The following is a 16,395-nucleotide window of genomic DNA, read 5'->3' as shown; positions in this document are numbered from 1 at the left end:
TCTGTGCTCCTGAGCTCTTACAGCTCAAACTCTCACCAGCTGTTGCAGTTTTGGCCTCCTGTTGCCAGGCAATGTCCCTGCTTGCATGCACTGGTTTCTGTGTATGCGCAGAGCAAAGATGCTGCCTAGAAAGATGAAGAGTATTTGCTTAAATATTACAGACATGGACCTTAAACATGCAAAGCAATTTCTGAAGTGCCAGCCCTCTTTGCAGGCCTTTCCATTGGCAGTCCCCTGCCAGCCCATTTGTACCTTGCTGGCAAACCTGTTGCACTTCAGGGAAGGACTTGTGTTTTCCCCTACAGGGCTTGTCCATCTCCATATTCTGATGAGCCACTGCTTGCAGCAGCATCTCAAGCAAGAGATCCCATAGAAAGCAATGTCCCTCAAGGAGATCTGCCATTAGGGAGCTGTATTCCCCCCCACTCCTCCCTCAGCTTAAAGAGGTTGTGCATCTTTTAGGGCACAGCTGGATTACAGGAGTATCGGCACTAACCAGCACCTTCTCTTGCTGTTTGAGCACCTCTACTGAAATAAGTGTCCTGGCTTTTTTTCTACCCCGTCAGGTGTTATCTTCTGCAGGAGGTGAACCCCATGCTCTGAGGTTCATGCTAGGAAGTCAAGTACTGTTAACATCTGAAGGGACAGGATGATGTTCAGAGTAATAACAGCTGCTCTGCAGAGGTGCTCATGGGCACACAAAATGCAATTGCTCTCACATGGCCTTCTGAGTTCTGTGCACAAACCTGCAGCCTGAGTCTTGGTTGAACCAGATACTCCATGTGCTGGTGACCCAAGATGTACAGTGCACATCTGAACTCCTATAAGCTAATGACTTCAATCATCAAAGACTCATCTTCTCCTAACTTTTTTACCTCCTGGTCTACAGCCATTGCTTCATCCTTTAAAAAGGCAGACAGTGTGTTAGTAGAGACAGGAATTTTAATACCTATGCAACAGGGGAAGATTACTACAGAAATACTTCTCTGATATGTCTTGCCTGTACTTGTAAAACACAATTTTTAGCTGACTCTTCTACCTCTGCAGCAGATACTTGGTAACTTTGAAATATAACTTAAAAATAATTCTGGTTTAACCTGAAAGTCAGGAAATCAGAGCTAAGAAACACATACTCAGAAAATATGCTTTTGCATCTCTAGTTTTATCTTCTATCCCTCTGCTCCAACCCCAACATGCTTTCCACATGGGGTTCTAAGTTGCTCCATATAAAGGAATCACAGCACTCGTGGAAGCCCCAACTTCACAGCAGAGCCAGCTTTGTGAGACGAGTGGGTGCCTTTTGCAGGGAGCTGGTATTGGAACACTTGGTGTTTAGATCAATATGAGAAAAAAGTCTCCAGAGCTGAGTAAAGTTCCATTCTCTGTCTAAATAAACAAGCATGGGTAACAGGTTTTTGTTGTTTTGTGTTTTGTTTTGTTTTGTTTTTTAATAAGGAATGTTGTCAGTCCTATTTTATTATGCATAATAGAAGGAGGTGAAAAAAAATTCAATATAAGCACTATGTCTAACCTATTTAAAACTACAATCACAATGTTATCTGAATGCCATACAACATTGCTTAAATCCAACAAGTAGACATGAAAACAACAAATCTATGCAGGGTTTTTTATACATATGGTGAGAAAGTTTGCAAAGTGTTAAAATATATTTTCTGTTCTGTATGTTTCTGGTACAAGGAAGTGATGTGTAGAATACTGTATATTTATGAACCGAGCCTTGACTTATACAAGCAATAATTGACTTCAAAACATACAATGTATATCTTAAAATATCCCCTAGAGCTGCTCATATAAAGTAAAATCCAGCACCTACTCAAGTTCAGCCAGCTGACTCTCTTTGACTCCAATGGGCATTTGAGTAAGCCCATAATAATTGTAAAGTATCTGACAGTCTAATTGTATTCATATGAAAAAAAAATCACATTGCATAGATTTTAACAGAAAGACATGCAATAACAAGACAAGTCACAGTATAGCAAAACCTTGTTTCTTTGGTGAAACAGAAGCAGATATAAAAGTTACAAAGATTTTAGACTTTCATTCACAAAAAAAACCAGACATTCACATTATACACTATACAAGATAATAATATAAATAGAGAAAAGTATTATGTGCATTGTTTGGGGGCAAGGGGTGGGGAATGAACCTGCCAACATGGTGACACACTGCCATGCTGAATGCACCGAGAGTGGATACGCTCAATGGAGCAGTCACTGCAATTCCTTAAGAGATGTTGTCTGGAACTGTAATTGCTGTTCCTAATGAGCTATGGCAAGGTCACTCCATGGGCAGCTCTGCCTAGTACAAAACTCATACATGTTGGCTGGGTTTCCATTCTTCTCCTTTCCCTTTAAACTTCTTTGCATCGTATCCCCACACTAACACAAAGGCCTAAACCTCCCTTCTATGTTTGTACTTGTAATGTTACTTTAAATGTTACATCATTAAAAAACTTGCTGTTCTTTATTTTCACTATTTTTTTAATTTTTTTTTTTTGTCCTGTGCCCAAAGGTGTGCAAGGCACTTTGCAGAAATAACAGTCCTGTCTGTGGAGAGGTCATTTCAAACATTACCTGCTACAATTACTGTACACATCCAGGTCAGCCATCAAGCTGACCAGGGTAAGAAACCATAATATAAAACTCCTACGTACACACCGCACCAACTACAACCTAAAATCTCCTTGTGCACACACTTCTTTCTAGAAAGCCAAGATTCTGATTCTTCTGTAAGTCACACAGTTCTCACCCATCTAACTGCAAACAAATGATCCTGTTTAGCAGGAATTTTGTTCTCCGGGGAAATAGCAGTTGAATTGAAAGATGGTTCCAAAAGTGGAGCTCAGGGGCTAATACTGCACTGGCGAGCTCTTTTAATCTTCTTTGCATGGGTAAAATAACATCCAATAAATTAAATCAGTATGGCTTACTTCATTTATTTATGTACGCTTCACAGCTGCAGCATTCATACACAAACATTCATTACTTTATAAAAAGATTAAAAAATGGTTATATATACAAAATTATTTACTTTTTTGATTTTTGTTTGTTTTTTACAAAAAAAAAAAAATCCCCCAAACATCAGGTCTATCTCCATTTTAGAATGCAGAGACCTGTAATTTAGACTTTGTGGTTAATGTCGTGAAAGTATTTTTTTTTTTTCGTTTTTGTTGTTTTTTTTTTCTTCTTCTTCTCAAAAAAGTGGCCCTGGTTGATAAAGTTAATGTATTAGCACTTGGGTTTTTACAGGCCCTCTTTGTCACACGCATCTCCTCCATGCAGTCGTTTCTCATGAATGGTGAAGCTGGAATGGAGAGCAGAAAAAAAGTTCCACATTGCAGTCCCTAGTTCGTGCTTCATTCCACTTGTATGTGCTCTGTCTAAATTTTGCATCACATGGACACAAACTGTACCTTAGATGGGAACTGGCACAGTTCCCTTTAAAAAAAAAACAAAAAAAAAAACAACAAACAAACCAAAACAAACAACAAACCATCATGTAACTTGTGTGTTTATCTTCACCTGATATTAGCAAATTTCAGTCAGTGAAGTTATTTCAACCATTTCCAGCCTAGGTAAACAACATAAAAACAACGTCATTAATGACTGAAGACCTCTGAGGCCGTTCTAACCATAAATATGCCTGAAATTAGTGTGACTTTTCATTTTATATACAGGATTTTAAAAACAACACACAATTAAACAACATTAAAATCATCTTATTTACATTTTCATTGGTGCTAAAATCGAGCTGTTTAAATATTGCAGAAGGCTGGTATCTATCATAAAATGGTCCACACTGATGGCATATAGAAAACTAATAATCTTTATAGGCTGGAAATGGTTTCCTTTTATCCCCATAAGCACTTCTCCTTTTTTTTTTTCTTTTCTTTTTTTTTTTTTAATTTTCCTAAATTTTCTGATAAACACCATATTTTTGCAAAACGCACTGTGAATACCGCAGTCCATAGTTTCAAAACAATTTGATAATACTCCTATAAGTGATAGAAAAGGCACAGAAAGTTACGACTTTGGCTGAAATGGTGGAAATCCCCATTCACCATTTAGCTCTCAGCGCCTTGAGTCCTGCCACGTCCTGATCCAGCGGTGATAGTGTTTTGATGAATTTAACAACGTTCCCTTTCCTGATGAAGAATGTTTATAGTAGTATTTCTTAGAGTAAGTCCTTTGGTATGTGGACGCTGCAATGAGAAGGAGGGAAAAAGGGAAATCAGTTTAGAATTATTTCACAGAATCACAGAATTATTGAGACTGGAAAAGACCTCTGAGATCATCAAGTCCAGCCACCACATGGGCCAGACCATGGCACTAAGTGCCACATCCAACCTTTCCTTGAACACATCCAGGGATGGTGACTCCACCACTTCCCTGGGAAGTGCATTCCGATGTCTGATCACCCTCTCTGTGAGCAAGTGTTTCCTCATACCCAACCTAAACCACCCCTGGTGCAGCTTCAGGCCATGCCCTCTCAATCTGTCACTGGTTGTCTGGGAGAAGAGCCCGATCCCCGCATGACTACAACCTCCCTTCAGGTAGTTGAAGAGAGTGATAAGGTTCCCTCTGAGTCTCCTCTTCTCCAGGCTAAACAACCCCAGCTCCCTCAGCCTCTCCTCTTATGACTTTCCCTCTGGTCCCTTCACCAGCCTTGTTGCTCTCCTCTGGACCTGCTCCAGCACCTCAATATTCTTCTTTAAGTGAGGAGCCCAGAACTGGACACAGTAGGAGTTGAGGCCTCACCAGTGCTGTGTACAGGGGGAAAATTACATCCCTACTCCTGCTGGCCACACTATTCCTGACACAAGCCAGGATGTCACTGGCCTTCTGGGCTACCTGGGCACACTGCTGGCTCATGCATAACTGGTTGTCAACCAGTGCTCCCAGGTCCCTCTCTGCCAGGTTGTTCTCCAGCCACTCTGCCCCCATGCTGTAGCGCTTCATGGGGTTATTGTAGCCAAAGTGCAGGACCCTGCACTTGGTCTTTTTGAACCTCACACCGTTGGCTGGCTACACTTCACACTACAGTTCCATTTATTATTGATTAATTAGAGGGTTAACAAGTGATTTAACTAGTACTATGACCATATTACAGACAGGAGAAGCATCTTGTACATGAAGTTAGACTGCAGTTGCAGAAAGACTTGTTAGTGTTATTAGGAAACTGTTGATTTCAGGGGTTTTGTAAAAGTTTTGTTGTTTACTTTAAAATAATCTCAGTAAAAAAAGAAGAGGAACATTTTCATTAGTTTTGGAGGCCTAATGTCTTTCCTACAGATAGAGCAAGCAGTACTGCTGTCATAGTCAGTCATATCAGATTTGCATTTCTCTCAAAATGTATGTTCATTCCTTATTAATCTTAAGTCAGTCTATTGTTGCTGATCTAGCACTGGTTTTCTTTCAAAGAACTCACGATTCATGCAAGTAATTTTAGGCATATCCCATCTTCCATTCCCTTGGCACCGGATGGTTGGAATATGACGCTGGATGAAACCATCTTTGCAGTGATATCTAATAAGGGAGTTGATCTCATAACGGGGTTTCATCTTCCCAAAGGTCTTTGCATTTTCCACAACAGGAGGCTGTCCACAAGCAACTGAAAGGAAGAGAGAACATAACCCAAAACATCAGTTTGTAAATGAATTTCTGAATGTGGTACTGTCCTCTAAACCCTGGTTAAGGGAAGATGTCAAGGAACCTCAGATAGACTCCCAAGAGACACATGCAAATAAGGCCAGGCAGATCAGTCTTTTTCTGTAGTTCTCTGGTCTTGTAGACCAAATACAGCAATGACAAAAATTGGAAAACAGAAGATGGTATGGTTCGTATTGCCTTTTTTTTTTACATTTCTGATGTAAATTTGAGCCAAAAAAGGTTGGCATACCCACACAAAGAAGGGATTTTCACTGGAAAGCTGCAAAACCTGAAAACCAGTGAAGTCATTACAGGCATTTAAATAAAAAAGCCTCATTTTCAATAATTCTTGTGTCTTCCTCAACAATAGACTATTAAAAATCACTTTAAACTGATGGATCTGTCAAGGGCCAGAGGACATGTTAACAAAAAGTTCTAAATGGTAATTGGGAACAATGGAGAACACACAAGATTTTGGCCGCTTCTTTACTTTCCCAGTCTGCAGAGGCAGAGGCAATTCCTCAAGTATTGCTGAACAGCTCCTGGTAACAGTCAGGTTTCCCGTAAGGATCAGCTCTAACTGTATACACCAAATGTGCTTTTCAGATTCCAGTACTGCCATAGATTTAGACAGCTTTGGAAAAGAGGAAGACAAAGGTCAGCAGTACTTGAAAGGTGAAAAGTATGCTTAACGGAAGCTGAAAAGCTTTGTGTGTATATATATTGATATTATATATATATACATTATATATGTATATATACATATATATATATAATACATATATACACATATTAGTAATCAGCTTCCAGCTCTGACTGCCCACCAATATTCTGCTGCCCATACAGTCCAACTTAATGCCATCCCAGGAAAGAAGAGCTGGTAATATTTGATATACAAGTAAAGCAGCCTGCCAAGTATGTGAATGGTTATTTTGCTGAGCTCTGTACCTAGAAGAAATTTGCCTGATGTTAACCAAGTTTCAATTGTGTACACTTTTGTGCCTGACTCAAGAAAAGATGTAATATGTGTATATGCTGGAAGAATGACTTTGGGAGGCTAAATAGGTTGAGGGCTCATTGTACTATCAACAGAAATTAAATATAATTTGTCCTTTTAACTTTATAAAATTGGAATTCAGAGAATTATGCTATTGGTACTGGAAAGCTGGTACCTGTTCCTTTCTTGCAGGTATAGGTAAGGTGATAATTGCATGGTACATCATTCCACTGCCCATTCTCATGCCATATTATAACAACACAGTCTTCTCCAGCAGAAAAGAAGCTGTCTGGCTGGTTTGGTCGCCAGTTCTCATATTGCTGCAAAAAAAGAGGAACAAAACCCATTATTCCCATTGGGGGAGTATATTTACATTCCATTTTACAGAAGAACCTACAATATTACCTTTGGTGAAGTGCAATTGTTTGATTCAGGCTGTTCAGCATGAACTAAACAAAGCTAGATTTACAATGTCCTCCCACTCTATTAACAGATTATCTCAGTGAGAAAAAATATTCTGATCTAACTTCTCGCTTAGTGTAAACTGATGTCAGGTGAACAAAACAAAGTGACACAATTCAATGCAAGCAAAACCTGATCTTAAGTGTGTTGAAATACACTGTTTCCTACATAGACAGACATTAAGTGGAATGCCAGGAAATGCAGTAAATAGTCCATAACCCTCGTTAGTCCACGTCTACTAAATGGCAAATTACAGGCTAGCTTCTCAGACTCAATTTATTTTCTGACCTCATTAAATGAAGTCATTCAATGGGATGACGTGCAGAATTAGATGTAATATAAGTAAAGGTGTCAGAATTTGCTCCCAGATCATTGCAGATGGCTATTTCCATTAAAAAGGTCTAGGTGGCAGACTGAGCATATACAGCAGCCTTTCAGCTTTAGAAATGATGATCCAGATTCTGCCCACTGTAGAAGAACTAACACCACACATCTATGAATATATATGCATAGCACAAGAAACTGGCACACTAGTTTTAGAAGTAGAAACCTGACTGTTGATATGTGATTAAAAAAAAAATAATAATAAATTAAGAGGCTGAAAACTATCTTTAGCATAAAAAAATATAATGGTTTCTTAGCCCTGCACCCACCCAAAGATGTGTCCCAGAGCTGTGGATGCTGGCTGCTGGCAGACTGTGCATGGTTCTACACATGGGCTAAATCCACATTTGTTCCACCACAGAATGCACTCTTTCAGGCATGGCTAAGCTCATTATCAGACAATGTCATTTTCAGATTAAAATTAGGGAGGATTCAGTCTGTTTTTTCAATCAATAAGCAGGAAAAATAGAAACAAAGGGAGTGGCACACCAGTGGAAACTATGCAGTAGTCCTTGCTAGGGGACATATAGCCTAGTGTTCCAGCAGTCAGCAGAGGTGGGTTAATCTTTATCCCACTTCTTATTTCATCTTGATCCCAAATGAAGCATAGTAATTGGAGATTTGCATAACGTTATTTAAAGAAAAGAGGGAAAAGATTTGGGAAATTATTCTTAGCTTTGGGATTTCTGTTGTGTCACTCCAAGAAGAATTTAATGAAGGATAAAAATAGATATCTGAAAGAACTGGAATTCACATAAATGCCAGACATTAACCAGGCAGCTAGCCCCTTGTATGGTCAAAATTACAGTTTCTGCAGTGCTTATATTCTCCTCAGTGCTTACATCTTTCTCTCTAGCACTGGCCCATATAAATATAATAAAAGTTTAGCTTTCTATTTTCTTAACTTTATGAAATAACCACTATTCACTATTCATTTAGAAACAGAGTTAACATACCCCACACAAGTAGTATTTACATTACAATGATTCAAACTATGAAAAAACTGAGTTTAAATACTTAACCTTTTCCTACCACGTGATCTTACCCATCACAAGGTTTAATTATCCAAGCAATTTAGGAATCAGGGTCTAAATAAATTTGCTCTGCACTGAATTTATTACCTCTAATAAAATAACCCTGCTTTTACATGGAACGAACTTTATTCCATCTCTACATTTCAGTGTTTAACAGTCCTAAACTACAATACACACTAACTCATTTACTTGAGTCCATAATTCAGCATTTCAAGTTAGCTTATATATTAGAGTTTGAGTTTTGCAGGCACAGTAGCCAAATACCATACATATGAGTCAAACTGGATCTGCAGTGTGGGATTCCTGAAACACCTGGTGCAAAAAAAGAAAAGCAAGCTCTGAGTGCATATCTGAGCCAGCGAGAAGGAAAACAGGTAGGAAGAAATATGCCCATACATGGGGTGTATTACTGTATCTTAGGAGTGCTCCAAGATCTGTTTTCTAAAAGGTTATTTTGGAAGGACCAGTGAAACAAAGATCTAGCACCTTTTAACAGCAAAGACAGTTAAGGATGCAGGAATCTTGATCAGAAAATCTCGTGCTACTACAACGTAGCAAGCTACTGCTTGCTAGACCAGGCAGGGATAGCTGGTGCGTGCACACCAAAGGCTTAGGCTTGTCAATGGTACTGCCCCAGATACCTGCTCCAGCTCCTCTTAGTGGGGGCACAAGGCATTGAAGGAAAACTGTTGCAGGCTTCAACTGTGCTGCTGGGAAGGCTGCCTGAGTGTTGCAGAGGTGGGGCAAGCAGAAAGAAGTGATCACCTCTCGCTTTCACCTCAGAGTGTCTTACTACCCAGCACAACTGAAAAGCAGGGTTTGCTAATGTAAGTCAGGAGTGGACACCTGGCTGGTTACACTGCTTGGATGATGGGCAGTAACTTCTTATACTATGACTACCCGACTGCTTTTAAAAATATGACCAGACATAAGGACACAGAAAAATTAAAGAAAACAGCAAGGTTAGTGGTAGAAAAGTTTGATCAGTGACATCCTGGCAGCAAAGACTTCAATGAGCCTTGCAGCTGTTTCTTGTGGAAATGATACTATAGAGCTGCTTTCTTCCACAGGGATCAGAGTGTGGGAATGAAGGATATTTAATGGCTATTGGGGGCGTGTGAGCTGAAGGTGCTCAGCAGCTTGCCAACTCCCACCCTAAGCACATAGACTCCATATGCTCTTGCTTGCCTTGCCATAATGACTCTGAAATTTGTGTCTGCTTTGCTGGCAGGGCTGCAGTGTAATAGCAAAGGATTACATATATCTAGGCCCTGTGGTTTACACAAGAATGTCTGATATCCTCCAGTGTGACTTGCTGTTACCTCACATCTGATATCGTCATTGCACAGATTTATTTTGGCTGAATAACTGATTTTGCTTCGGTTTAGTGCCAGAATTGCTTAGCAGAGGAAGTTCCAGACTGCTGAATTGCTTTCTTAGGTCCCCACCCAGCTCTTCTGTAGATTTTCAGTTCCTTATTTAGCCACTGATAATGGGATAATGATACAAAAAGATTCTCACAGTTTGAGTGGAATAAATTGCTAGACAAATAAACTAATATTTTTCCTCCCTCTTATGGATTACAATTTTGTATTAACATAAGCATGATTCTGGTTTTTACTTCCACTAGCATGAGGAGTGACTGCACTATCTCCAGCAAACCTACAGCAGCAAAAAAATGATGGGAAAGAACCTAATCCCATTACTCACATACTGATTTGTACTGTTCGTTTTCAAAGGCATCCCTTACAATCTCTCATATCAAGTGTGCTAAGCGTAAAGACTCCCTCAACTTTGCAGTAAGTGCAGTAAGCATCTGAGATATTAGGTCATAATTATTGTGTTGGGAAACACTGCTCAGACCATACAGAACAAGATGCCCTTTTTGAAGTGGCAATGTCATTTAAGATCCTTCTATTTCAACGTACTATTCTCTTTTATAAAAGTGTTTTGTACAAAAAGGAAAAAACAAAAAAAAAAACCAAAAAAAACCCAACCAAACTTCATTCTTAGGTATCATGTACCATTCAGGTTTGTTTGGTATTTATGATCACATGCAAAAAAAGAGCAGCCATATTCACAGATGAGCCAAAAACTGCTGGCATTTTTCCAGCCATGCTGCTACTAAGCTATATCTTCATATAAACTGTTATTGTCTCAGCAGGCCAATGAAATTGCACTAAGGAGCACTGTGCTTGAATTGATAAAGCTCAAGACATCCTTTTGTCAACACCCAAGCTTCAGTCGACACTTGCAGCAACACTCTTAGCTCTATCATACAGAAAATACTACTTACGTTGCTGAAAACCTCAATAGATTAAAATTCTAAGTTAACACATGGAAGAAAAGCTGCTACAACCCTTTTAGTCCTCAGCAGAAGTACTTACACGGGGTGATCACACAGAGGGACCTAAATACTGTTACTACCCTGGTTTTTAAGCAACATTACCATAAAAAATGTAAGGTATTCCCCTGGATTAAATGCAAAGCACTTCCAGACTGTACATTTTAGGACATGTAATCTTAGTTATGTACATGAGTCAAAATGTACTTGAAAGGAGGCCTGGTCCACCACACTTCTCCTCCAGCTACAAAATGTGGTTTGCTGAGGTGGTTATGCAGAGGGAAGTTCAAAGCAATGCAGGGAAGTGAAGGCTGGAAACAGACACCTCAGGCTCAGGCAGATACCACTGCACCAGCCACTCTGCAATGCTCTTCACATCCATGATGGCAAGATGCTTGGGTTTTTTAATAAAAAACCTGAGGTTTCTGCATAATCAGGTAACTGCAGGATCTAGCCTGACACATTGGATTTACTTGTTCTAGCTTTCTCTGCTAAAGAACACTGGATATCTTTCTGCAGAAAGAGGATGGATGTTCTGTGGGTTAGAGCTGCAGCTGAGATGGGGCTCAGTTCTTCAGGCTTCCTACGTGGCAGCAGACAATGCACTTGGCTGGCTGATTCTCTGCCTGTAAAACAGTGACAATGTATTCTCTTGCCTCACAGGAGGAGCCTGGGTATGATGCTTAAAAGAGACCATGAAGACATTTTATTAAGATCCACATTTTTTGGGAAGGATTTCCTTATATGGCATTGAATTAACTCACAGTCATTATCTGCCAGTTGGGTGACAGGCTGACTTTTCACATAAATTAAGAAAGCTGGGATTATAGCAAGAGCTGTAAAGCTGCTAACTTTATTAGTTGGTCACCACTTTTTCTCATTCAGGTGTCTCCTAAATAAACCGAATGAGCATAGCCTTCCCATCATGAACAAGATCCTATCTCATGGGAGATTTGTTATTTAAATTTTCAGATAATGAGTCTTACTTGAGGGACTAATTTCCTTATTCATGAGTAATCCACTCAGCTCTTTCAGATGTTTGCACTGCCAAGGTGAATATACAATTAAGCAGTATCTCACCTTTGTGACACTCACTTGGAAATTTCCCTCATTCCTTTATCTCCAAAAGTCACACCAAGTGGCTGCCATCAATCGCTTGGATTTTGCATTCCAAAATGGTCAGCAAGCAGTGTGTTTAATGAAGCACAACGAAATCAACTACTTTGCAAACAAAAGTTTACTGCTTGACCTCCCTATTGTGTAAAGGCCAAAAGTCTTTACTAGAACTAGGAAATAAGTTACATCTACTTAGATTTACAGGGTTAATGCTTTTCCACCTGGGAAAAGCAAGTAAGTTTTCAGCATGTTTAAATAAGTTTAAGGAACAAATTTGTCTTGGCACTTTTTGGCACTTGTAATTTCCAATGTGATTTTTATTTTATTTTATTCTGGCTGCTTTCCTATCTGACTATTTCTTAATGCAAGAGTAATGAGGCAAATTAAAAAAACAAAACCAACCCCAAAACAAACAAACAAACAAAAAACCCCACCAAAAACCAACAAAACAAGAAAAGATGTAGGGACTGGGTCACTGCAAGCTCCCTGAGCCATTTCATCTTAAAGTGAAGCAACAATTCTTGCCTGGCATTTATCACTTAACAATACTGGTTATTGTCCTTTTCCCCCTCATAACTATGCTAAGAACAAGAACACACTTTTTACACAGTAGCAGACAAATTCTTATAAATCTTTATCAGGAAAGCCCCTCAACAAGTCCTTTGCTGTGGAGGTTCTGTTATAATTGGATAGCTTAACTAAAAATTACCTCTCACTTTTAATAAGTCCTGCCAATTACTCAGTTTGATAGGTTGGCTGAATGACAATAAGATCAGCACAAGGTTACAATGAGTATATGGATCAGTTCAGAAAACCTTTGTGGCTCATGCTGTTACACAGCCTTGATTCTCTTACATGAGATGCTCATGGGAAGCTGGAAAAGGATTGCATTTCCCTTCGACAGGAAAAAAATCAACAATTACTGTGAAGATCTGGCAACGTCTGAAATACTTCCATAAAGTTCACCTAGTATTTAAATGTATTTACACATTGGGAAAGACAAGAAAGTACCTTATAGCATAGGCTCTTTTTCACTTAATTTCACCCCAGTCCTGCAAAGGATTTTTCTGTTTAATTTTACGAATGTGAGCAGTCTGACGGAACTTACCAAGAGCATTCACAAGATTAAGAACTCCATTCAGTGTGTGCTTAAGCATACACCTTGCTTTAAAGACATAGGTGGTGCCCTGAACTTTACAGCGTAGGTCACACTCACAATTCAGACACATGCTAAATTAACTTGCTAAAGGAGGGAGCAAGGTAAGTGTGTGGGTAAATCTTTGCTGGGAGAAATTCTAGTCAATTTGAAGACAACTGCTATATTTAAACTTATCTATAAGTACAGGCAAATATCACATGTCATGATCCTGATATTTTTTAGGTCAGAGTTCAATCGCTTCCCTCAAGCCCTTAATCTGTAATAATCTGCTTTATTTGTATGGGATTTGGGAAAATGGCAGGATTTGGATCAGGCGGGCGACCAACACTCCCCATTACAGAGTCACACTGTAAGCAAGACAAATACCCAGAAGGAGCTATGCTAAGGACCTTTGCAAAAGATTTCACTTGAAAAGGGTTTTTTTTGTAACAGAGCAGTGGGATGCATTGAAAAAGTCTTTGATTTATTGTGCAAAAGCCTGCAAAAAAAAAAAAAAAAAAGGTCTCTGAATAACATACACTCATGTATATACATGAATATCCACAAGCACTGATTATAGACTGAATAAGCAGTAGGATAGATGCAAGAAATAAATAGTTTGGGAAAGAAATCTAAGGAATACAAATAAAACGAGTAAAAAAAGCTAGCTGATAAATCTGAAACATAAAAAGACTGTATTTTGGGGGGAGCTGATGGTGAGGTGGAGCAGATAACTAGCTCTTTGACATTTTTAAAAACTGCTGTAGTACAACTTCTCCATGAGCAGCAGAAACCACTAAGCATGGCAAGAAACTCCCACTAGATGGCAATGTCTACCCACTACTGAGCTTAGATGCCGACATTGAGTGGTTCCAATATAATAATTATGCATAAAATATATCTCTTTTATTAACTCTTTGAAAGCTGATTTAAGTCATTGGACACAACTCCCTTGACTTTTATCTGCTCTGTGCCACCTCTTAGAGTAATAACTTTCACCATATCTTTCACAGACTGTAGAGCACAGTGTTGGGGGTATATACTACGTGTGCTGGGCTTTCAGAAGTCACTTTTGTGCAGGGACAGAAAAGTGAGTGGCAAAGAGCTGGTGAAATTCTCTTACTTACAAGCATGTGTTTTACTGTGCAAGAAAAGTATGGTAGGGTGCTTAATGTTGATTGGTGTATTACATGTTCCTCAGGAGTCACACTAACATAATTATATATTATCCACAAGATTGCATGGGCTGTGACTTAACTCTCTTTGCTCACAACTACTAGGAGAGCCACTGAAAAGAGGAAAATCCTGCACTTTGTCATATATGTCAACAATTGCTGCAGGTCTGAAGCCGTCCAAGTGTTTTAGCCCAGAGCTAACCATAACGAGGCTCTGAAGTAACTGCTGACCCCCCTGGTAAAAAAGAGACAAAAAAGGACTTTGTCCAAAAGGCCTTCCTTACTGCCTGTGACATACTGAACTAAAAATATACCTGTCATTAATAACATTATATAGTTCTCCTCCTTTTATATGCAGGTCAAATGAGCATCTTAAAAAGAGGCTGTAATGACTGACTGCAGCTCAAAACCAAAACATTTGGTAGATTTAAAATCTCCCTCTCCAAGGATCCTATGGGACATGGGCACAATGAGCTTTTTGTTTGCAGCTGACTACAGTACTTTTTAGTTTGTTTGCTTTATTTAACCCTCCAAGGCAGGCTCCTTCCCTCCAATACTCCATGCCTTTTGAAGGTTTTTGTGTTCAATAAAGTTACTCTTTTTGAGAGGGGTGCAGTTACAGATTTCTCAAGTTAAAGCACTCTTAATTCACTGACCAATAAAGGAAGCAAAAGAGTGGGCTTTGTTTTTGCCAGAATTAAACTTCTGTGTTGTTTTGTGTTTTTTGGATTTGGCTTTTTTTTTTTTTTTTCCTCCTTTAAATGTAGCTACCTAAGACTGACAGCCTGAGGTCCAGCATTGCAAAACACAAAGCATAAACTCTGCTATGCCAAAGGGAAGAAAAACCAACACAGAGTCTCTGGACAGTTTTAAAAGTGGCAATATGCCCCATTACTTTCCTAGCTGGCAGCATTCTCCAAGTGACAGACAATCTGGCCACAGACACTAGCCAGCTCCTTATTACAGCACTAATCTTATGTAATGGGAGTGAGCTCACCGCCCTACAAAGCACTAATTATCAACAGCATTTTCCAAAGGATATGAATAACTCCCCTTGTGAGACGGAGGCCCAAGGCACAACCCCAAGTAGCTATATGTGCTTAATCCATAACATGAATAGCTCCAAAGGACTCCTTTAAGGCTGTGCCTGCTCACACAGGTCCTTAACAGTGAAACGCCAGCAATCCAAATACAATGGAGAAGCTGCCAAAAGCAACACCAGATTTTTTCTATTTGGATGGGTGCGCTTTACAGCTGTAAAAGTTACTATTCACAGAACTAAGTGAATTATTTAAATTCAATTTCCCTAAGATATTTTGAAATGTCACATTGTGTTCACTCTTCCTTTGATCAAGCCAATTATTACATGTCTCCACTGATGATGTAAGTTTTGTTATTTTGTAGCTTGTATTACATCAAATTTAAAGTATACAAAGATCCCAGTAGGCATGGACAAATTCCTCTTTTCACATAGCTGTGTGGGTATTTAGGCTTTGCTTTCTTTCCTTTTATCACTATGATTTTCCCAAATGTGTTTGTTCCTACTGCTTAGAGCTTTTTATGATAATTGTGAGATGAAGGCTGCACAAGATTCAGCCTTAAAGAATTGTTCGCTATCAGAGAAATGCTGAGAGAAAGGTCTATAGAAAAGTGCAAGAATAATTTTGATTCTGTAATTTTTACATGTAAACAAAGTCTCATGTATAGCCATTTTCATTTCTATGCAGAAAGTAAATCAGAGGAAAACTAATGCTTTCCCACACTGAATGCCACCAAAACAGCAATATAAGTACACTTTAATAGAAGAAAGGCAGAGCTAGCAAAATATGTTCTTTATAATACTGTATTACTTTCTTCTGCCTCTTGCTTCTGTCAATGTAATCAAACCTGATTACAAGCCTTGAGCAGAAATTGCCTTGATTTACAGAAAGTAATGAATAATGAAGCACTAAAAATGTTGGGGTGCTGTGAGTTCTCTGAATACACTACAGTACCTGCTTTCACTGCCTTCACCTTTGAGACAAATTATCTGAAGCTAGGGACCAGGCAGAAATGCCAAAGTTTGCAGCTTGCAAA

General features: G+C 39.1%; 1 protein-coding gene across 1 annotated transcript in view; it reads right to left on the bottom strand.

The window, feature by feature from the left end:
• Positions 1-1,443: 1,443 nt before the first annotated feature.
• Positions 1,444-16,395, bottom strand: part of VCAN (versican) — a 104,317-nt gene continuing 89,365 nt past the window's right edge. The window contains exons 12-14 of the mRNA XM_051643335.1: positions 6,842-6,986; positions 5,449-5,631; positions 1,444-4,222 (exon numbers count right to left, since the gene is read on the bottom strand). Of these exons, the coding sequence (XP_051499295.1) occupies positions 4,092-4,222; positions 5,449-5,631; positions 6,842-6,986 (459 nt within the window). The 3' untranslated portion in view covers positions 1,444-4,091. The remainder of the gene's footprint in view (positions 4,223-5,448; positions 5,632-6,841; positions 6,987-16,395) is intronic.

Source organism: Apus apus, chromosome Z, assembly GCF_020740795.1.
Source record: "Apus apus isolate bApuApu2 chromosome Z, bApuApu2.pri.cur, whole genome shotgun sequence".
NCBI classification, from domain to species: domain Eukaryota; kingdom Metazoa; phylum Chordata; class Aves; order Apodiformes; family Apodidae; genus Apus; species Apus apus.
Note: the sequence above shows the minus strand (reverse complement) of the source record. Positions and strands in the feature narration are given on the sequence as shown.